Source organism: Mobula hypostoma, chromosome 2, assembly GCF_963921235.1.
Source record: "Mobula hypostoma chromosome 2, sMobHyp1.1, whole genome shotgun sequence".
In the NCBI taxonomy this organism is placed as follows: Eukaryota; Metazoa; Chordata; class Chondrichthyes; order Myliobatiformes; family Myliobatidae; genus Mobula; species Mobula hypostoma.
In genome coordinates, this window is record NC_086098.1 from 82,521,613 (window position 1) to 82,544,314 (window position 22,702).

Here is a 22,702-nt window from a genome sequence, read left to right on the forward strand (position 1 = left end):
TGTAGGACCGCTGGGGAGTAAACATGATCAGAGTATATTAACTACCCATTCCAAAACACCCTCTTTTTACCCCAGGCCCTTCGTAGAATCTCTGCCTTGCTCTTGAATCGAAGGAATCTAAGTACAATGGAGAGCAATTTACCTTCTCTGTCTCCGGGAGGCCGCTGGACAAGCGAACAGTGCACCCTTTCAATTTCAATCTCCGTAGTCTGAGGAATCTCCAGCGCTTCCCGCAGCAGCTTGTCTACAATGTCCATCATCGACAATCCCTCCGCTCCTTCGGGAACATTATAAATCCTGATATTTTTCCGTCACGATCTTCCCTCCTGGTCAAGCAATTTACTTTCCTGTTGATTTAATATTTTTATCATCTTACTTAGTATCTGTTCCACGTTTTGCATGCAATCTTCCATCTTCTCAATTCGAGTCTCTGCCACCACTACTTTCTCATTGATGTTGGCAAGCTCTGACTTTATATCTTTGAGTTGCTGCTTTATATCTTTTTGGACTTCCCTTATCTCTTCCAAAATCCCTATCATATTTGCCGCTTCGCCTGCCCTAGGCCCAGCGTCAGCCGCGCCACTACGCGCACGTGTAGGAGAGCCGCGCATTGTACCTCTCTCTTCCATAGGCTCCGCTGTGGTACTTTTTTTATCTCGATTCTTTCTCCCCATTCTTACCCCCCTTATCAAGTCAGATATTTTCGAAAGGTCTTATATTTGTTGGATTAACAGGGCAAAATATGTGTTTTTCCAGAGGAACTGTTGATTTAAGCTGCCATTCTGAACGATGATGTCACCGGATCCCCATGTCACTTCTTTCTAAAGACGTAATTCCATCTCTTATCAACAGAGCTACACCACCGCCTATGTCTTCATTCCTGTCCTTTCGATACAAAGTGTATTCTTTAACATTATGCTCCCAACTATGACCTTCTTTCAGCCATGTCTCAGTGTTGCGCACAACGTCATACCGACCAATCTGTAACTGTGACACAAGTTGATCCACCTTAGTTCAAATGCTATATGCATTTAAATACAGCACCTTCAGTCCTGCATTCTTTGCCCTGTTGAATTTTGCCTCTGTGGTACAATTTAACTCTTTGTACTGTCTGCATTTGTATCCAATAATCGGCTTGTCCTTCCTTACATTCATATTACACCCATCATCTACTTGTAAACCTACTGGCTCATCCTTAGATCTATCATACTGGTTCTCTCCCAACAGCTTTAGCAAACCTGCCTGCAAAGTTATTGGTCCCCTGTGGATTCAAGTGCAACCAGCCCCTTTTGCACAGGTACCATCTATCCAAGAAGAGGTCTCAATGATCCAGAAATCTGAATACCTGCCCCCTGCTCCAATTTTTCAGCCACGCACTTAATTGCCACCTCATTCTATTCCTATCCTCCTCACTGCCGCATGGCACAGGTAGCAGTCCCAAGATTACTACCCTCGAGGTTCTACTTCCTTTCTTACTCCCTGTATTCTGTTTTCTGGACCTCTTCCCTTTTTCTATCTATGTCATTGGTACTAATATGTACCACAACTTCTGGCTGCTCACCCTCCCTTTTCAGGATATTGTGGACATGTTCAGAAATATCACGGACCCCGGCACCTAGGAGGCAAACTCCCATCTGCGTTTCTTTCTCGTGTTCACAGAATCGGCTAACCATCCCCCTAACTATAGAGTCCCCTGTTACTGCTGCCAACCTCTTCAGTTCCCTACGCTTGTGAGCCTCAGTGCCAGAGGCACAGGTGCTGTTGCTTCTCCCCAGGTAGGTTGTTCCTCCACGTCCCAACAATACTCAAAATGGAGTATTTATTGTTGAGGGGGATGTCCACAGAGGTTCTCTCCACTATCTGATGTTTGCCCTTCCCTCTTTTGACAGTTGCCCACTTATTTGTCTCCCATAGCCTTGGGGTGACTGCCTCCCTGTAGCTCCTGTCTATCACCACCTCACTTTCCCTAATGAGCCAAAGGTCATCAAACTGCAGCTCTAGTTCCTAACGCAGTCTCTAAGGGGCTACATCTCGATGTACCTGGTGTAGATGGGGCCATCAGGGAGGCTGGAAGTCTCCTGGAAATCCCACATCTGACACACAGAACACTGGCCCTGCTGACATGCCCCCTATTCTTTCAAGAGTTGATAAGAAAAAGAAATAAGAAGTAAACTTACCTACATAGCTCGTCTCTGCCTGTTCTTGCTGGTTTGTTGAGCCAAAGCGTTACCACTCTAACAATGACTACTCCACTAGACGGTTCCTCTCTTTTATGGAGACTGAGTTTTCCAAGCTCCGCTCCAGACCTCCACAGGAATGCTTGTACTACGTCTGCACTGCTGTCCAATCAAAGACTCCCACTGAAAACTGGCTGCTTTTTCAAGCTCTGCTCTGGACCTGTGCAGGAACGCTTCCAATGCATCTACACTGCTGTCCAATCAAGAAGGTTGGAAACTCAGGCAGCTCCATCATGGGCACTAGCCTCCCCAACACGGATAACATCTTCAAAAGGTGATGACTCAAAAGTTGGCATCCAGCAATAAGGACTCCTATTCCCAGGACGTGCCCCCTTCTCATTACTGCCATCAAGGAGGTACAGGAAACTGAAGTCACACACTCAAAGTTTTAGGAACAGCTTCTACCTCTCCGCCACCAGATTTCTGCATAGACAGTGAATCAACCCATGAACATCTCCTCACTATTTTTGCTGTCCTTCTGTACCACTTATTTAATTTAATTTCTTATATATATCGCAATTATACACATTTATCTGTATTGCACTGTACTGCTGCTGCAAAACATCAAATTTCACGACATATGCTAGATGTTAAACCTGATGCTAATAAATTCAATACAATTTTGCATATGTTAAAGCTCTGAAATATGTCATTTTATTCATCAGTAGCGCTTATTTTGCCATTTACTTTTTCATTTTTGATTTACTAATAGCTCTCCCTTCTGTTTTTTTAAAGAATGCATACAGTGCCTTGAAAAAGTATTCAGCCCCCAGCCTTATGCAAATGAGTATCACAACCAGGAATTTTGATCAATTTAACTGAGAATTTTTATTTGTGAATCATATGCTCCTTTTTTCACAGTAGAGTGAAAAAATAGGGAAAATTGTGACACTCACAGCACACTGGAGGTACTCAGCAGGCTGGGCAGCATCCGTGGAAAAGATCAGTCGACGTTTTGGGCTGGAACCCTTCGTCAGGACTGTAGGAGGAAGGGGCAAAGGCCCTATAAAGAAGGTGGGGGGAGGGTGGGAAGGAGATGGCTGGTAGGTTCCAGGTGAGGGGAAAGATAGATAAAGGGGTGGGGGAAGGGAGGCAGGGAGGTGAAGGCAGGAAAGGTGAAGAAAGAATAGGGGAAAACACAATGGGTAGTAGAAGGAGGCGGGTCCATGAGGGAGGTGGTAGGCAGCTGGGGGAGGGGGCAGAGTGACATAGGGATAGGGGAAGGAATTAGCAGAAGTTGGAGAATTTTATGTTCATACCAAGGGGCTGGAGACTACCTAGAGGGTATATGAGGTGTTGCTCCTCCAACCTGAGTTTAGCCCCATCATGGCAGTAGAGGAGGCCATGTATGGACATATCTGAATGGGAGTGGGAAGCAGAGTTAAGTGGGTGGCTACTGGGAGATCCTGTCTGTTTTGGCGGATGGAGCGGAGGTGCTCGACGAGGGAAAATTGTAAAGCATGAAGATGATGCACTCTATTAGATTTATGTCAGACATGCTATTTTTAAAAAAATCCCTAACATAAAGCCTTTGCAAAGTGTCACCTTGAAGTTACTGTAAAGATGTGGAACAAGGTCTTGTGGTTGGATGACACTAAAGTGAAACTATTTGGCCTCAAAACTAAGTAATACATATGACATAAATCTAATATTGCGTGTCAGCCAGGTAACACCATCCCTACTGTAAAGTATGTCATCATGCTTTTGGGATTCTTTTCAGCAGTAGGGACTGCAAATCTGGTCAGGATTTATGGAAGACTAATCATGCTAAATACAGAGATCTTGGATAAAATCCTGCTAGCCTCTGCCAGAAAGCTTAACTGAGGAGGAAGTTCATCTTTCAGCAGGACAACAACCCAAATCACACTACCAGAGCAACCATGAAGTGGCTTCAGATAAAAAGAATTGACGACCTCAAGTAGCCAGAGTCCTGACTTTAAAGCAATCGAACATCTCTGGCAAGACCTCAGGACTACTGTCCATTGCCGCTCCCCAACTAACCCGGCACATTGCAAGGATGAGTGGGAAAATCTTGTTCCATCAAGTTGCACAAAGATAATAGACACTGAACCAAAAAGACTACTGGCTGTAATAACTGTGAGAGGTAATATACAAATACACAGCAAAGGAAGATGAATACTTTTGAACTGCTGACTTTTCAGTTTTTGAATTTTTAGTTCTTCATGCTTTGCAATTTTTAGTCTTTTCAGGCTCTACTGTGAAAAAAAGAAGCATGTGATTCACTAATAGAATTCTCAGTTAAATTGATCAAAATCCCTGGTTATCATATTCATTTATGTGAACAAAGGATTGGGGACTGAATACTTTTTCAAGGCACTGTGTATTTCTGTAAATATCACCCTTTTTTCCTGTCAGCTCCCACACCCATCATCAGTCACATGAGAACATTTGTGTATGCGTATTTCACTATCATTTGCTTGTCACAGCAACCAGATGTCTCTGTTCACAGGTCCCCGCAGGCAGGCACTGGGGACGAGAGAGCTCCCAGTAAGTCAGCGAGAACAAAATGTAGTGCAGTTGGGAATGCAGAGTATTTGACGTTAATTTCTCTTCCACAAAAGCATATAGTGCCTACTCCGCATCTACTGAGGACTTATTGGTAAGGTTGAGGGGACGCAATGAAAAATAAGCAATAAGGATAAAAAAGGATCCAGTATGTTCCTCTTCCCACTTCATATGCGGGAGTGGGAGTTCACACAATGAGTTCTGTCACAGCACTGATCTGTAGAGCTATCATCTACAAATTAACCTTTAATTAAGAGTTTTCAGAAGCCAGTACCATATGGTTGCCATGGCAACTGAAAGCGTTTCCCCAACCCCGTACATCTCAGTAATTTAATAACTGCTAATTAGTTTCAGTAACACATGAATATGAGTCACTGCTGTTGCCAAAGAAATGTTTGCAAAAATACCTTCACATGCTCCTTAAACAAAAGGCTTTTAGACTTGAAATGTTCACGAACAATCACTAAAATCCAAACTTAAAAGCTCAGCACGCTGCTCAAGTTTGACTTTAATTTTGAAAGTGGGTGCAGATGTTTTAATTACATCAGGTCAGCCTTCATATCTTTGTACTTGTGTCTGACTGTAGATAGCAATTAAGCTAAAAATAAAATCCTTGGGAGATTTAGAGCTGGTGCGTACTGATCACTGTGTGACACTTAACATGATGAGGCTGCACTTTCAGTCTGTGGGATCTTTCTAACTGTTCCAAAATGTCCTTCACATGTCATCAACAGTGGGGCACTGTGCATCGTGCAGGACTGAAGCATTCAGCTCCTCAACCCTGTTCCGCTACTCAGTAAGACCATGGGTGATGTGCATCATAAATACATTCCTTCATTTTCCTTCCCCCTCTCTTGATACTCTTATCCAAGAAAAATGTATTTAACATTATTGAAATTTTCAACTGACAACCCACCCACCTCCAACCTGCCCTGTCTCCATTGCAAGCACTGAAACATTAACCTGTCAATCATTATGCTTAAAAAATCGAAGACTTATTTTCATTTGAAGTTAAGATAAAGATGACCTTTTATTCGTCAAAACATACATGGAAATGCACTTTAATGATTCATTAGCGAACAGAATGGGATTTTCTGTGTAAAAATGACATTTTTTAAGATAAAGGTTAGATGTATTTGTCATATGCACATTGAAACATACACTCAGTGGCCACTGAGTCAATGTTCGTGGTCTTCTGCTGCTGTAACATTCACTTCACTTCAAGGTTCAACATTATGTGCGTTCAGAGATGCTTTTCTGCACACCACTATTGTAAAGTGTGGTTATTTCAGTTACTGTCACCTTCCTGTCAGCTTGAACCAGTCTGGCCATTCTTCTCTGACCTCTCTAATTTTTTCACCACACAACTTCCTCTCATTGTGTTTTGTTTGTTTGTTTTTTGCACCAATTTCTGTAAACTCTAAAGACTATTGTGCGTGAAAATCCCAGGAGATCAGCAGTTTCTGAGGTCCTCAAAACACCCCATCTGGCACCAACAATCATTCCATGGTCAAAGTCACTTAGGTTACATTTCTTCCCCATTCTGACATGTGGTCTGAACAACAACTGAACCTCTTGACCATGTCTACGTGTTTTATGTATAGAGTTGCTGACACATGATTGGTTGATTAGATAGTTATATTAAGGAGCAAGTGTACTGATTTATCTATTATATTGGCTACTGAGTGTATTTCAGGGTCTTGAAATTATCAACTGATAGGCCATCCCCACCCAACCTGTCAATCACTGCATTTAAAAATACCCAACACCTATTTTTCTTTTGAAGATTAGATAAACATTACCTTTATTCGGTAAACTTTATGGTAATGGTCCGGATGCAGGTCGATGGGACTAAGCAGAGTAATAGTTTGGCACAGACCAGATGGGCTGAAGAGCCTGCTTTTGTGCTGTAGTGTTCTACACTAGTGCTTGTGACCTACTTAAGTCTACTTCTCTGGACATACACCTTGTTTCCTTTATATGCATTTAAACTGTTTGCTTCCACCATATTATATAACTGTAAGCTCAATATACTCATCACTTACTAAGCAGTTCCATGAGAATTTATTATTTGATTTATTAATGACTGCCTTACAGTTATCGCCCACAGTACTGCTCTCCCCCACAAGCATCTTATGCTCAGCTGCACCAACAAGCCTTGTAATAATAAGCTTCCATTTGGTCTTCAATTCTTTAGAAGACAGATCACTACAAGCCCTTGAATTTGTCAGTCAAACTTGCTTTGATTCTCTAGTAAATGAAAATTTTAAAAATGCTGCACATTACTTTGATCTTTCCCTTTTGTAGTTAATTCTCTTTAGCAACCTCTCAAATGGTACTTGAAGGTGAGCAGGGAAGTTCTCACCATTGTTCTCCCCTTCCTCTCCCAGCGATGAGGTCTTTGGAGCTTCTGTTGGCCATAAGACATAGGAGAAGACTGAATGAATCAGAATCAGGTTTATTATCAGTAGCATGTGACACGAAATTTGTTAACTTAGCAGCAGCAGTACAATGCAATACATAATATAGAAGAAAGAAATAAAAAAATAACAATAAATAAATTGCAGTATATGTATATTGGATAGATTAAAAAACGTGCAAAAACAGAAATACTATATATTTAGAAAGTGAGGCAGTGTCCAAGGGTTCAATGTCCATTTAGTAATTGGATGACAGAGGGGAAGACACAGTTCCTGAATCGCTGAGTGTGTGCCTTCAGGCTTCTGTACCTCCTACCTGATGGTAACAGTGAGAAAAGGGCATGCCGTGGGTGCTGGAGGTCCTTTCTGAGACCCCGCTCCTTGAAGATGTCTTGGGTACTTTGTAGGCTAGTACCCAAGATGGAGCTAACTAAATTTACAACCCTCTGCAGCTTCTTTTGGTCCTGTGCAGTAGCGACCCCCCCCCCATACCAGCCAGTGATGCAGCCTGTCAGAATGCTCTCCACAGTACATCTACAGAGGTTTTTGAGTGTATTTGTTGACATACTAAATCTCTTCAAACTCTTAATGAAGCATGGGCTGAATGGCCTAATTCCACCTTGGCCATTCCATCTCGGCTGATTTATTAGCTCTCTCAATCCCATTCTCCTGCCTTCCCCCCGTAATCTTTGACACCCTGACTAATCAAGAACCTATCAACCCCAACTTTAATATAATCAATGACTTGGCCTCCACACTACCTGTCTGTGGCTATGAATTCCACAGATTTGTTATTCTTTGGCTAAAAAAATTACTCCTCATCTCTGTTCTAAATGGACTTCCTTCTATTCTGAGGCTTTGTCCTTTGGTCCCAGACTTACCCACTATAGGAAATATCGTTCCCCACATCCTATATATCTAGGCCGTATGATATTTGATGGGTTTCAATGATATCCCCTCGCCTCCCATTCTTCTAAACCCCAGCGAGTACAGGTCCAGAGCCATCAAACACTCCTTAAATGTTAACCCTTTCATTCTCAGAATCATTCTCATGAACAATTCCGTTGATGTTTTTGTAGCTTTGTGTTTTTACTGGACGAAGTTGCTAGACCTATGCCTAACCCTCTTCCTTTCACAGCTGGGCTTGGGACTGTCCATGGCAGAGTTACCATTGTTCTCTGTCAAACTTTATCCCTCAGTCAAAAACAGTTTGACAGATTTTTTATCACAGTGTTATTTTGTAATCTTGCTATGTGATCATAGTTTTTCTTTACATTACAGCAGTAGAACATACAAGAGTACAGCACAAGAATATTGTTCTCCAGTCCACAAAGTTATGTCAAACCAATTCAATTGGTAATCAAATGGCTAACTAAACTTATCTCTTCTGCCTACAAAATGTGCATATCCCTCCATTTTCCTCACATTCATGTGCCTATTTAAACGTTTCTTAAAAATCTCTAATGTATCAACCTCTACCAGTACCCTAGGCAGTGGATTCCAGGCACCCACCACACAGCTGAGTAAAAAAAATGCCTCTTGCATCTCCTTTGAAATTACCCCCCCCCCACACTTACTTTAAATAGATGGCCTCTGGTATTAGATATTTCGACCCTGGGAAAAAGATACTGTATGGCTCTATAGCACATTCCCTCTTTTCCATGCAACATCCTGGTAAACCACGTCTGCACCCCCTCCAAAGCTTCAAAATTGTTTAATTTTGGAATGATTGGTTAAGACAGAATAGCATACGTAGTAATAGAATGAATAAAGAAACAATTGAAGGGCCCAGACGAAATTCTTAAAGCAGTTTTATTTTTGAGCCTGTAGCAGAAAAAACATCTTCCCTAGTAAACAAGGAAACTTTAATTTTAAAAATGATTAGAATTCAGATCACTGCTTCACTTTCTATCTTTGGTGTGCAAGTTAAAAACTGTGTGAAGGCTGTGGCATAGATTTAATTTGGCGTTTTAGTGAAACTAAAAAAATGCAAGCTAAAGATGCATAATTGTTTCCCAGTGACAGGAGCTGTGAGAACAGAATGTAGGTAGGTCAGCCAAGATTGAAATATCCCAGAGCAATTTCAGATTTGTATGCATTCCCAAGATGACCCAAGTTGAGATAGAACACTACAGCACAGAAACAGATCCTTTGGCCCAGCTAGAGCATGTCGAACTATTAATCTGACTAGACCCATTGACCTGCACCGGGACCTTGGACTTTCATACCCTTCCTGTCCATGTACCTATCGAACTTTCTCTTAAATGTTGAAATCAAAACTGCAACCTACTTTCGCTGGCAGCTCATTTGACACTCCCACCACTTTCTGAGTGAAGAAGTTCTCTCCATATTTCCCTAAAACATTTCATCTTTTACCCTTAACCTATGACCTCTAGTTCTAGTTTCACCAAACCTCAGTGGAAAAAGCCCGCTTGCATTTACCCTATCTGTACCCCTCATAAATGCTTGAAACTACTGAACAGTCACTGCAATCCAGCCTGCTCCATTCACTGCTGATATACTCGTTGTCATGGTCCGGTCGGTGAAGTCTGGATTCCAGTTCACGGTCCGGTCCATTGTTCCTTATTCCAGGTTTTCTGGTTTTCCCTTTTTCTATTGGGTGTTCTAATTGAGGCAGCTGATTCACATTTTGGGCTGGCTGCATAAATAGCTCCTTGGTTCAACTTCAGTTGCTGGATTGTTCCTGTCCAAACCCCCTATCTGAATCCCTTCTCTGCCCCTTCCTCCTGAAGTCTTGCCCCGCAACCAGTGTCTGAAGCCTTGCCTTGCCTCACCTCGCCTGCACCGCTGTCAAGTTCAACTGCCAGAGCAAGATAAGGAAGTGTCTATCGTTGTTTTGAACTGTCTCTAAGTCTATGCCTTCGATAGGTAGGTCCAGCCGTTTGCGGTTACCTTGTGTTGGGATCCGTCTCTGTGTCCACACCTTTGCTAGGTAGGTCCGGCTGTTTGCCACTACCTAGTGTTGGGATCCATCTCTGTGTCCACACCTTCACTAGGTAGGTCCGGCCGTTTGCCACTACCTTGTGTTGGGATCCGTCTCTGTGTCCACGCCTTCACTAGGTAGGTCTGGCTGTTTGCCTCTATCTAGTGTTGGGATCTATCTCTGTCCACGCTTTCGCTAGGTAGGTCTAGCTGTTTGCCGCTACCTAGTGCTGGGATCTGTCTCTGTGTCCACACCTTCGCTAGGTAGGTCTGGCCGTTTGCCACTACCTTGTGTTAGGAACCATCTCTCTGTGTTCTGCGTATGAGTCCTGGCCCTACATCCTGCTCCCTAGGAGGGGTCCTGACTCTGTGTAGTGCCCCGGCCTCAAGTCGTGTTCCCAAGGAGGGGTCCCGGCTCTGTGTTCCATGTCTCTGCGTTCCAGTCCTCCCTTGACCAAGGTTCTGCATTCCTGTCTCCCAAGACCAAGGCTTGTGTTCTGTGTTCTTGTTGTCCCAAGTCCAAGGTTCTGAGGTTCCTGTCATCCCAAGTCCAAGGCTCGGCTGTTTCTCGACCAAGTCAAGGCTTTGAGGTCTCGTCCTGTCCATGTGCCTCGTCCTGTTCAAGAGTTCCACGTCCTGTTCTGTAGCCATGTCTTGTCTTTGCCTAGTTTCAGAGTCCGAGCCCGAGTCAAGACCCAGGTTCTGGATCCTTGTCCAGTCTCTGGTTCGGAGTCCGAACCCGAGCCTCGTCATGTCCTCGCCTCGAGGAACCCGAGCCTCGTCATGTCTTCGCCTCGAGGAACCCAAGCCATGTCCAGTCCTGTAGCCATGTCATGTCCTCACCTAGTTCTGGGGTCCGAGCCTGAGACAAGACCCAGGTTCTGGGTCCTTGTCCAGTCTCTGGCTCAGAGTCGAAGTGCAGGCTCCTAGTTCCCAGTGCCTTGTCCTGGTCCCTCTTGCCTAGCCAATGTCCTAGCCCAAGTCTTCTGTTCTTGTCCCAGCTCCTAGTCTGCATCCAGTCACATCCCTAACTCTAGTCCTGTCCTGTTCCTAGTACTTCAGTGTCTGTGTCTTGCATTTGGGTCTGCCACCAACAGCAGCCCCCCCCCCATGACACTCATTGATCCCATCTACCTATCTGCCTTCTACATTCCTTAATATCTTTACCCAATAAATAATTTAATCAATCTCAGTCCTGAAATTCTTAGGGAAGAGATTGTGCAAGATTTCCACCAGTTTTTTTTTTGTGGAAAGCTGCTTTAATACTAAGTAACCTTGATATTAAGATTGTTTTTGTCTTGAATCAGAATGTGTCATAAAATTTGTTGATTTGTGACAGCAGTACAGTGCAATACATAACAAATTACTACAAGTTACAATAAAAATATATTAAAAAATAAATAGTGCCAAAAAAGGAGCAAACTAGTGTTCATGGACTGTTCAGAAATCTAATGGTGGAGGGTAAAAAGCATTTCTAAATCATTGAGTGTGGAACTTCAGGCTCCTGTACCTCCTCCCTGATGGTAGCAATGAGAAGAGGGCATGTACTAGATGGTGAGGGTCCTTAATGATGGATGCTGCCTTCTTGAGGTACCGCATTTTGAAGATGCCCTCGATATTGGGGAGGCTAATGCCAATGATGGAGCTAGTCGAGTCTACAATCCTCAGCGGCCTCTTCTGATCCTATGCATTTGAACCTCCATAAAAGATGATGATGCAACCTCTCAAAATGCTCTCCTTCATGCATCTGTTGAAATTTGCTAGAGTCTTTGGTGACATATCAAATCTCCTTGAACTCCTAATGAAGTATTGTCGCTGATTTGCCTTCTTCGTAATGGTATCAGTATGTTGAACCCAGGATAGATCCTCATGAGATTTTGACTCCCAGGAACTTAAAACTGCTCACTCTTTCCACCGCTAACCCCTTGATGAGGACTGATATGTTTTCCTAATTTCCCCTTCCTGAGTACTGCAGTCAATTCCTAGGTCTTACTGACGTTGAGTGCAAGGTTGTTATCAGAGGGAATAATTCTCCCCTATCTAACTTCCAGTATTCCTTATTATTACTTTACTGTTACCCAAGTTACAGTAAGCATCATTTAGCCCCCAACCCTGTAGCCTTTGGTAAAGCCTTGAGGTGCCATACACTTGTCAGACATTGCTGCTGTACACACTGTCTGTTTCATGGTGTGAATGGCAAGGGCTGAGTCGGCTTATCTTCAAATCCCAACAAGTGTTAGCAAGACCTTTGACTATGTCCTGTCTAGATGGTTATAGAACATAGAACAATACAGCACAGTACAGGCCCTTCGAGCCACAATGTTTTAGTGTACTCTAAAATCAATCTAACCCTTCCTGTTCATTTTTCTATCATGTATATGCCTAATGAAGAGTTTCTTAAATGCCCCTGATGTATCTGCATCTACCGCCCTGGCAGCACATTCCACGCACCCACCATTCTGTGTAAAACCTGCTTACCTCTGACATTCCGCGCCCCCCCCCATACTTTCCTCCAGTCACCTTAAAATTATGACTACTCATATTACCCATTTTCCCCCCAAGGGAAAAAGGCTTGCTGTTCACTTGATCTATGCCTCTTATCACCTTCTATACCTCTATCAAGCCAGCTCCCATCCTCTTTCCCCCTAAAGAAAAAAATCTCGAGCTAGCTCAAACTATTCTATAAGACATACTCTCCAATCCAGACAGCATTCTGGTAAATAATCTCTGTACCCTTTTTCAAGCTTCCACATCCTTCCTATAATGAGATGACCAGAACTGAACACAATTCTCCAAGTATGGTCTAAACTGGAAAGAGTACAGAAGAGATTTAAGAGGATGTTGGCAGGACTAAAGAGCCTGAGTTATAGAGAGATGTTCGCTAGTTTTGGTCTTTATTCCTTGGAACACAGGAGAATGATGGGTGATTTTGTAGAAATGTTTAAAATTATGAGAGGCAGGCTTAAAGTAGATATACATGTGTATGACTGAATGACAATTAAACTCGAACTAGTAACAGTCTTATCCTCAGGGTGGGAAAATCAAAAACTACAGAGTATAGAATCAGGGTGATAGAGAAAAGATTTAAAAGAGATCTGAGAGGAAAGCCTCATGCAGAGAATGGTGTGTATATGGAACGAGCTGCGAGAAGAAGTGGTTGAGGCAGGTGCAATAGGATTTAAGAAACACGGATAGGTATGTGGAGGGAAGGGCCTGTAGAAGAGTCTGTGGATCCCACATTGGCCAACATCATTCATTTTACAGCACACGGAATGATAGAAATAGGTCATTCTTAATCACAAGGGATCGCCTATGAACTGAGAAATTAGTTTAAACAACATTGCTAGATTTGGAAATAAATACAAACGAGCTATAAAACTTTTCAAGTTTTATAAACATGAATAAAGCCTCCCTGATGTGGTGGCACAGTAGCATAGCGGTTGGTGCAACAATTTCTAGCGGCCAGCAGTGGTATTGGCATTTGATTCCTGCCACTGTAAGGAGTTTGGATGTTCTCCTCGCGACTGCGTAGGTTTCCTCTGGGTGTTTTATTTACTGCTACGTTCCAAAGACTTATGGGTTAGGGTTAGTGAATTGTGGGCATGTTTTGTTGACGTCAGATGTGGCACAGTCTTCACTGATTTTTTGCAAAACAAAGAATTTCTCTGTATGTTTCGATGTTCATGTGACAAATAAAGCTAATCTTTAATAACAAATTTCAAGCCAAGAGAAAATTTAGAGCTGCTTTGGTGTGAATTTACACTCAAGCGTATCAAATAAGAGGATGTAGTATCAAGGGAATTGCACAGGAGCTGAACAATCTCATCTGCTGTGTCAACCACTATCATCTGATCCTTTCAATTGTCTCTTTAGACTTCTTTTGTCTCTTTAGGTTTTAAGAAGTGACAATAGGTTTTAGCTGTTTTACTAATAAAGCTTACATAATTTAACTTATGCTTATACAGTATAATTATATTTTAATGTTCTATAGGGAACATCAAATTACAGGATGCTTTGATGGGTTTTACCTAGTTTTGTTCTAAATTATATCAGTTTGCAGTGATATTTGCACAATTTTAACACATACTTTCTTTTCTTGTGCAGCTGTGGGACTTACAACACAAATTGCAGTTTATTTTGACCTACACTGCCCCTTGGCAGATTGCATGGGGCTCAGCCTTCCATGCTTTTGCTCAGCCCTTTGCTGTGCCTCGTATCCTTTAGAATCCAGTTTGAGGAGCTCAACTTGCATAAGAATTTACTCAAAGATTCAAAGTATTGGAATGGATTTTTATTATTGTGATGGACAGGTGTCGGCTTCAGTCAGACAAAATACTGGAGGAACTCAGCAAGTCTGGTAGCATCTATGGAGAGGAACGTTTAGGACTGAGACCCTTCATCAGGACTGGCCATCATCGAGACCCTTCATCAGGGTGATCTGATTTCTTCCCACATTCCAAATACGTTTGAGTTTGTAGGTTCATTGATCATAAAGGTGTATTTGGGCAGTGTCAGTTTAACATGTCGTGTTAAATGTGGCAATTGCGACAGTGAAGCTTCTATCAGTGGTGGTAATCATAAAATTGCGTTTCCCTCCATCCTGTACCTCTGACAGTGGTACCATCCTATGTCCTGCAGCAGTATAGCAGTCTTGTAGTGCTGCCTCTCTGACTGTTGATTCCCTTCAATGAATTGATTCTATTTACAGAGTTCCCTGGTTTTAGAGTAATAGAGTCATAGAACACTACAGCACAGAAACAGGCCTTACTGCGCATATAGTCAATGTCCAACTGTATTTTGGTCTAGTCCCTTCAACCTGCACCTGGACCATAACGCTTCATACCCCTCCCATCCATGTACTTACCCAAATTTCTCTTAGCTGTTGAAACCGAACCCACTACTTCCGCCAGAAGCACATTCCACACCCTCACCTCCCTCTAAGTGAAGAATTTCCTCCTTGTGTTCTCCTTAAACACTTCACCTTTCACCTTTAACACATGACCGCTAGTTCTAGTTTCACCCAACCACAGTGGAAAAAGCCTGCTTGCATTTATCCGATCTATACCTTCATAATTTTGTATAATACAAATTTTCTCTGTACTCTTTCAATCTTATTGATACCTTTCCTGTACATAGGTGACCAGAACTGCACACAATACTCCAAATTAGGCCTCACCAACATCTTATACAACTTCAACATCCCAACTCCTCTACTCACTATTTTGATTAATGAAGGCCAGTGTGCCGGAATCTCTCTTTACGACCCTATCTACCTGTAACACCACTTTCAAGGAATTATGGGTCTGTATTCCCAGACCCCGGATTTACCCAAATATGCTATATCAAAGCTAGGAATTTGGCTCACTGAGTAGGAGTCTTTCTTCTAAGTGAAAAGGTTCTTGGTTCAGCCTGCAGTCAAGGATTATACAACACATGACGTATAATTGGGCAGTGCGTGCATAGCATAGCGGTTAGCGTAATGCTATTACAGCTCCAGCATCGCAGGTTCAATTCTACTGCTGTCTGTAAGAGTTTGTATGTTCTCCCCATGTCTGCATGTGTTTCCTCTGGGTACTCCAGTTCCCTCTCTCATTACAAAGACGTATAGGTTTGTAGGTTAATTGGTCACATGGTTTTACTTGAGCAGGAAGGGCCTGAACATAAACACGAGATTCTGCAGGTGCAAATCTACACACACAAAATGCTCAAGGAGCTGAGCAGATCAGGCAGCATGTGTGGGGGCTAGGGGTATACAGAGTTGCTGTTTCAGGCCAGACCCACAGCAGGACTGGAAAGGAAGGAGGCAGAAGCCAGAATAAAAAGGAGTACAACCTGGTAGGTGATCAGTGAGACCAAGTGAGGTGGAAGGTGGGTGGGAGGTGGTGAAGTAAGGCGCTGGGAGATTATAGGTAGAAGAGGTAAAGTACTGAAGAAAGAAGAATCTGAAAGGAGAGGAGAGTGAACCATGGAAGAAAGGGAAGGAAGAGGGGCACCAGAAGGAGTTGAGGAGAAGGGAAGGGGTAAGAAGGGAGCCAGAATGGAAAATGAGAGAAGGGGAGGGGGAAGAGATTACCAGGTTATAGAAATCAATGCTTATGCCATCAGGTTGGGCCTGTTATGGTGCTGTATCTCTAAAAAACCATAATCCAGGGTGATGCAGTCAGTTTAAGGGAGCATTGAGCAGTTAAAGGAGCAGTTTCAGGGAACATTCTACTATCATAGGTATTGACAGATTCCTCCCTTGTTGGTCTCTGATACTGAAGGGCAATGAGCTTTATAGGTAACATGCACAAAATGCCGGAGGAATTAGGCAGGTCAGGCAGCATCTACTGCGAGATTCTCAGTTGTGAGCTTTAAGTACTTTCTCTGACCCATACTCTAAAAGCTCCGAGCCATTGGAGGGATGTCACCGCATTTTAGCGATGGTAAATATCAACAGAAAAAGCCTCTTCTGCACCCTCAGTAAATACTCAACATCCTTCTCATAATGGACCCATCCGTGCCTCAGTACATCCTGCTCTGAAACTCACCCCTCTACTGTTGGATTATGGTCTAAGTTATCATTTTTCTTGTAGTTGAACTTTTTATCCTTGCTTATAAGTTGGTATATTCATCTATTTGTCTGCAGTTGGTCAGTGGATTTTCAGTAATATGTAGTATAGCTATTTCTGTATTTCTTTAGTAGTTTCTTTGACTACAAGCCTATGTCACACCATCATTTATCAAACTGTGTCGTAGGCTATTCTTACCAAAGGAATTTTCTTATCTGTCCAGTTTGAGCTAGTTGTCAGTATAAAGACAAACAAGAGTGTTTTTTTTGTTCTTGTCCTTCTTCGGTTCTTCCGTACCTACAATACAGGTTTCTTTATTATTAACACCTCATAAAACAGTCATAACCACAAGATGTACACCTCATTCCAAAGAACCTTCTGGACAATATCATCTCCAGATCTAACCTATGTTACCTTTTGATGACTGTTACTCATTTCCGACTCAAGTGGAGTATTCAGTTCATGAATGGTCTTGCTAAGGTGACGAAGTGGCCAGAGAAAAGAGTAGAGCTGCATCAAAGGCATGGATGCCAAAACAAGCCAAGGGTATGGATGTTGTACCCTCCAGTTAGGAACAATGCAGCTTATTGCATCGTTCCTAACTGGAGGCAATTGCAAAGTCTAGGTGATGGGAGAGCAGTCAGTGATGGAGTTGAGCCAGGTTCTGATAAGTTAAAGCTGGGTGTTAATAGTGTTTTATAAAATTTGATACACTTTTGGGTAATATTATTAAAGGGCACCATGAAGAGGATAAAAAGGATCAAATGATAGATCCTTGGCCGCATCCAGAGGTAACAATCATGGTAGAGAACTGACAAAGGAAACAGAAATCTTACATTTATTTAGTGCTTTTCACAACTTCGGAACTATCTTCCTATCATAAGAATAGCTCAAAATACTTTTCAAGTGTAGTCACCGTTCTGTGGTAGAAACAGAATTAGTTTGAGCATTGTTGTTGGCTACATGGTGAGCTACTTGGTTGAGATATAACTATGAATCAAGGCACTAGAAAACATTTTAAAAGAAATGCTGGGAATTCAGAGTAACACACACAAAATGCTGGAGGAACTCAGCAGGTCAGACATCATCTGTGGATCGGAATAAGTAGTTGACGTTTTGGGCTGAGACCCATCATCAAGACTGGAAAGGAAGGGGGAAGAAGCCAGAATAAGAAGATGGAAGGAGGGGAAGAAGAGCACAAGCTGGCACGTGATAGGTGTGAAACCAGATTGGGGGGGTGGTACATGTGTGAGGGAGGGAGATGAAGTGAGAAGCTGGGAGTAAATAGGTAGAAGATATAAAGGGCTGAAGAAGAAGGAATCTGATAGGAAAGGATAGTGGACCATGGGAGAAAGGGAGGTGATGGGCAGTTGAAAAAAAGAATAGGGGTAAGAATGAAGCAGAAATGGGAAAAGAGAGAGGGGGAGAAGGGAGATATTACTGGACTTTGGAGATATCAATATATGTGTCATCAGGTTGGAGGCTACTTAGATGGAATATGAGCAGTTACACCTCATATTCAGTGTCTTTCATTGAAATGCTCTCCTTTGCATCCACACAAGAGCACTGAAAGTCCTTGATATAAACTTTTCTCTTAATAGTGTTCCATACCCTCAATATTTCTGCTAAAATGCCAACCTGGATTTGCTGCTCAGAATTTTGTAAAGAGGTTTGAACACAATGCCTTGCACTCAGAGGCAAAGTTTGAACTTGTTCGAGAGTCTGTCACTTTGATCAGGGAGCTTATAGCAAAGATGGTTGTAGGTTAACCTTTAAAAACTCCTCTGCTTAGAATTTGGTTTTGATGTTTCATGTTCGGCCAGGGTTGAAATGCAGCAATGTACTAAGTCACCAATGCTCTGATCATTCAATTTGCTGGTGTGTACTGATTTAAATGTCTGTATCACTTTCATAGGAAGCATGAAATCGATTCCTTAACCGCACCCTTTCAGATTCAGCTATGCTTTTTACCCAGGCCCTCGTGTCTTCACTCTTTTCCACTCCTCTTGCTCCATTCCTCGGAAGTGCCATTTTCATTACATCCTATGTCAGGCCAGTGAAGTTCTGGGAAAAGAATTACAAGTAAGTGGCTGCATTTCTTGTTGCTTGAGGCTAAAGTAGAAATATCCTTCCTTGCCACATCAGAATCAATGTCACTGACATATGTTGTGAAATTTGTTTTGCAGCAGCAAATGCAATACATAAAATGCTAAAAATTACAATAAGAAATAAATATTTTAAAATAAATAAATCATGCAACAATCCTTGCAAGTCTCTATGCAGTTTTGCATAGAGAATTCCATTATAGACGTGGATACGGGAATAAACAACAGAAGTGTGTGACTATCAAAATGAGTCGTTGAAACATTATCCCAAAAAAAACCAAAATGTTGACTCAGCGGGTCAAGCAGCGTCAGTGGGGGAGGAAACGGAGATAATGTTTCAGGTCAGTGGACCTTCCTGGATTATATCCCTACACACCGGTCCAATGATCCTTGGTCCAGACTCATTTCACTGTACTTCATCTTCGTTCTCTGAGCTCAATGTGACAGCATGTGGAACAGTAAATTCAGGGTTTACGCTATTGCTTGTGTCTTTTTCACAGCACCAAACGGGTGGATCACTCAAACACCAGGCTGGATTCACAGATAAACAGAAGTATGGGTAAGTAAAGAAATGATGCAACATCAGCTCACCTCCCATGGGATTATTATTTTGTAACGATATGGATGTGATAGGATTGTCTGGTCCCTAAAAATATAATCAGCTCAAGAATGAGCTGTTCCTGTGAATGTTGTTTGCCAAGGTGAGAAGTGCTGCTTCAGAAAGTGTTAGTTTTGTATTCTTAGAAAGAACTTCAGACAAAACTCTTTGCTCCCTTCAGTCTCAGCTTTCTCAAAAGTAATCCATCAATTATATTAAAATAAAGCTTAGGAGGGGCCCATTTGGCCCATTTTAGAACATGTTGTCTGGTTGAAGGCTACCCAGGAAAGGGCCATTTGGCCCACTTTCGAAAATGCTGTCAGGTTGAAGACTACCCAGGTGGAATATGAGGTGCTGCTCCTCCAACCTTCAGCCTCAATGATCCTTTAACCTACTCTTAATATCAACCTAACACTTCCCTACAACATAACCCTCCATTCCATCATCCATGTGCCTAAGACTTTCTTAAATGCCCCTAATGTATCTTCATCTACCACCAACTCTGGCAAGGCACTCCACACACCCACCATTCTCCTCTGACAACTTACCTCTGGTATCCCGTCTATGCTTTCCTATAGTCACCTTAAAATTAAGACCCCTTGAATCAGCTATTTCCATCCTAGGAGAAGGTCTCTGGCTATCCACTCAATCTGTGAATCTTATCGTCTTGTACAGCTCCATCAAGTTACTTCTCATCCTCATTCACTCCAAAGAGAAATATCCTAGCTCCCTCAACCTATCCTCATAAGACATGTCCTCTAGTCCAGGCAGCAACCTGGTAAATCTCCTCTGCACCCTTTTAAAACTTCCACATTCTTCCTGTAATGAGGTGACAAGAACTGAATATTCCAAGTGTGGTCTAACCAGGGTTTTATAGAGCTGTAACATTACCTCACAATTCAATCCCCCAACTAATGAAAACCAGCACACCATTCCACCTTTTTAACAACTCTGTCAATTTGCACAGCAACATTGAAATATATATGGACATGGACTCATGATTCCTCTGTTCCACTGTGGCCACTGAGTGTTTGTTAATTATGGTAGAAGTAAAGACTTTAGAAAGGGTGAAGAAGAGCTTTACTAAAATGATTTGAGAAAATAGTAGCTTTAAGTATGTGGATGAAATGGAGAATATGGGTTCCTAGGAAGAACAGCTTGGTTAGACTGGAGAAACTAGGGTTGTTCTCAGGAGGTTGCTAGGGATCTTATAAAATGGCACTTCATCAAGCACCTTCACTCCATCTGCCACAAAAGATGGATGTTTCTAGTGGACACCTATTTTAATTCTACTTCCCATTCTATCATGTTGGTTCATGGCCTCCTGTACTGCCCCAATGAGTGCACTCTCAGGTTGGAGGATCAACACCTCGTATTCCACCTGGGTAGCCTTCAACCTAGCAGCAGGAACGTCAATTTCTGTAACTTCTGGTAATTTCTCCCTCTCACCCTTCTCTTTTTCCATTCCCCTTCCTGCTCACCTCTTACCCCTTGTCTTCTCACCTGCCTAAGATCTCCCTCTGGTGCCCCTCCTCCGATGGTCCATGTCTCTCTGATCAAATTACTACTTCTTCAGCTCTTTACCTCTTTCACATATCTCCTCCCAACTTTTCACTTCATCCCCCTTCCCCTTCCTACCCACCTTTTCCCTCTCCTGGTTTCACCCATCACTTCCCACTCCCCCCCACCCCCCAACCTTCTTATTCTGATCTCTTTCTTCTTCCTTTCTGGTTCTGAAGAGGAGTCCCAGCCCAAAAAATTGACTGTTTATTCTCCTCCGTGGAAGCTGCTTGACCTACTGATTTCTTCCAGTATTTTCTTTGCATGGCTCTGTTATAAAATGGTAAATGTCCCTACTGTAAAATCCTGTCTCGCTTACTATCCATATAGATCAATTCATTGAGATGGTACAGGGTAAAACAATAACAGAATTGAAAAACGGAAACATTATGTTGATCAAATAAACGGTAAATGCCTGAAATCTGGATGAAAAAAGCAGAAAATGCTGAAAATAATTAGCAGTTCAGGCAGCATCAGTGGAAAGAGAAAAAGAGTTATCATGTTAGAGACCCTTCTTCAGATCTAGATAAAAATAAACCATCTTAAGTTGCAGAGAAGATGGTGAAGAATGTACGTACAAATGGAAGATCAGGTCAGGGGGTTAATAGGGCAGATAGAGGTTATTAGACTTCTTGGTTTGTGTCAAAAACTTGTTTCAGACTAGAATGGAAAGAGAAACCAGAGGATGAACAAGAAAAATATACTCAGTGGCCACTTTATTAGGTACACCTGCACACCTTCTCATTGATGTTAATATCTAATCAGCTAATCATGTGCAGCAATTCAATGCATAAAAGCATGCAGATACGGTCAAGAGGTTTAGTTGTTGTACAGACCAAACATCAGAATGGGGAGAAGTGACTTAGACCCTGGAATAATTTTTGGCACCAGATGTATTTGCTGATCTCCTCGGATTTTCAGGCTTAACAGTCTCTAGAGCTTATAGAGAATGATGCGAGAAACAAAAAGCATCCAGTGAACGACATTTCTGTGAGAGAAAATGCCTTGTTAATGAGAGAGGTCAGAGGAGATTGGCTAAACAGGTCAAACTGACAGGAAAGTGGCTGTAACTCAAGTAACCACACATTATAGTCATAGTCATACTTTATTAATCCCGGGGGAAATTGGTTATTTCAACAGTTGTATGCAGAAGAGCATGTTTGAACACAACATATCAACCTTTAAAGTAGATGGGCTACAGCAGTAGAAGAGCACATCAGGATCCACTTCTGCCGCCACTGAGTATATGTTAAATTTGCTTCGATCTTCGCTTGGACCACGTATGAAATACAGGTTATGGTTCTGTGAATACAGTGAAAAATATTAAATGGCTACAGAGGGTGGAGAAGATGCAATAAAGGATTTACAGAATTGAGAGGACTTGGCAGTCAGGAAAAACAAGGTCCTTTTCTGCAGATAAAGGAATGCTGAAGGATGAATGGATACAGTTATTTCAAATTGTGACTGGTAGTGCAGATTTAAAGATGCATCAGCTTATGACAAATTACAAAACCACTGGCCATGACTGTAATATAGGTATTTATAAATGCAAGGAGAAACTCAGGAAAAGCTACGTTGCCCTGAGAAATATTTCTTTAAATGCCTGCCACTGCTTATCTGCCATTATTGTATATCTTTTAATTTAATTTCCTAGTCTATCTTATTTGTTTAATTGCCCTTATTTAAGTTTAAGAACATCGCGCACACAAGTGCTGGGTTAACTCAGCAGGTTAGTTAACATCTACGGAGAGGATTAAAACAC

General features: G+C 42.2%; 1 protein-coding gene across 3 annotated transcripts in view; it reads left to right on the forward strand.

The window, feature by feature from the left end:
* Positions 1 to 22,702, forward strand: part of LOC134341494 (pecanex-like protein 1) — a 275,158-nt gene that overhangs the window by 159,303 nt on the left and 93,153 nt on the right. For all 3 annotated transcript variants that reach the window (XM_063039370.1, XM_063039362.1, XM_063039377.1), the window contains 3 exons: positions 14,231 to 14,339; positions 18,630 to 18,759; positions 19,283 to 19,341. In XM_063039370.1, coding sequence (XP_062895440.1) covers positions 14,231 to 14,339; positions 18,630 to 18,759; positions 19,283 to 19,341 — 298 coding nt within the window. The remainder of the gene's footprint in view (positions 1 to 14,230; positions 14,340 to 18,629; positions 18,760 to 19,282; positions 19,342 to 22,702) is intronic.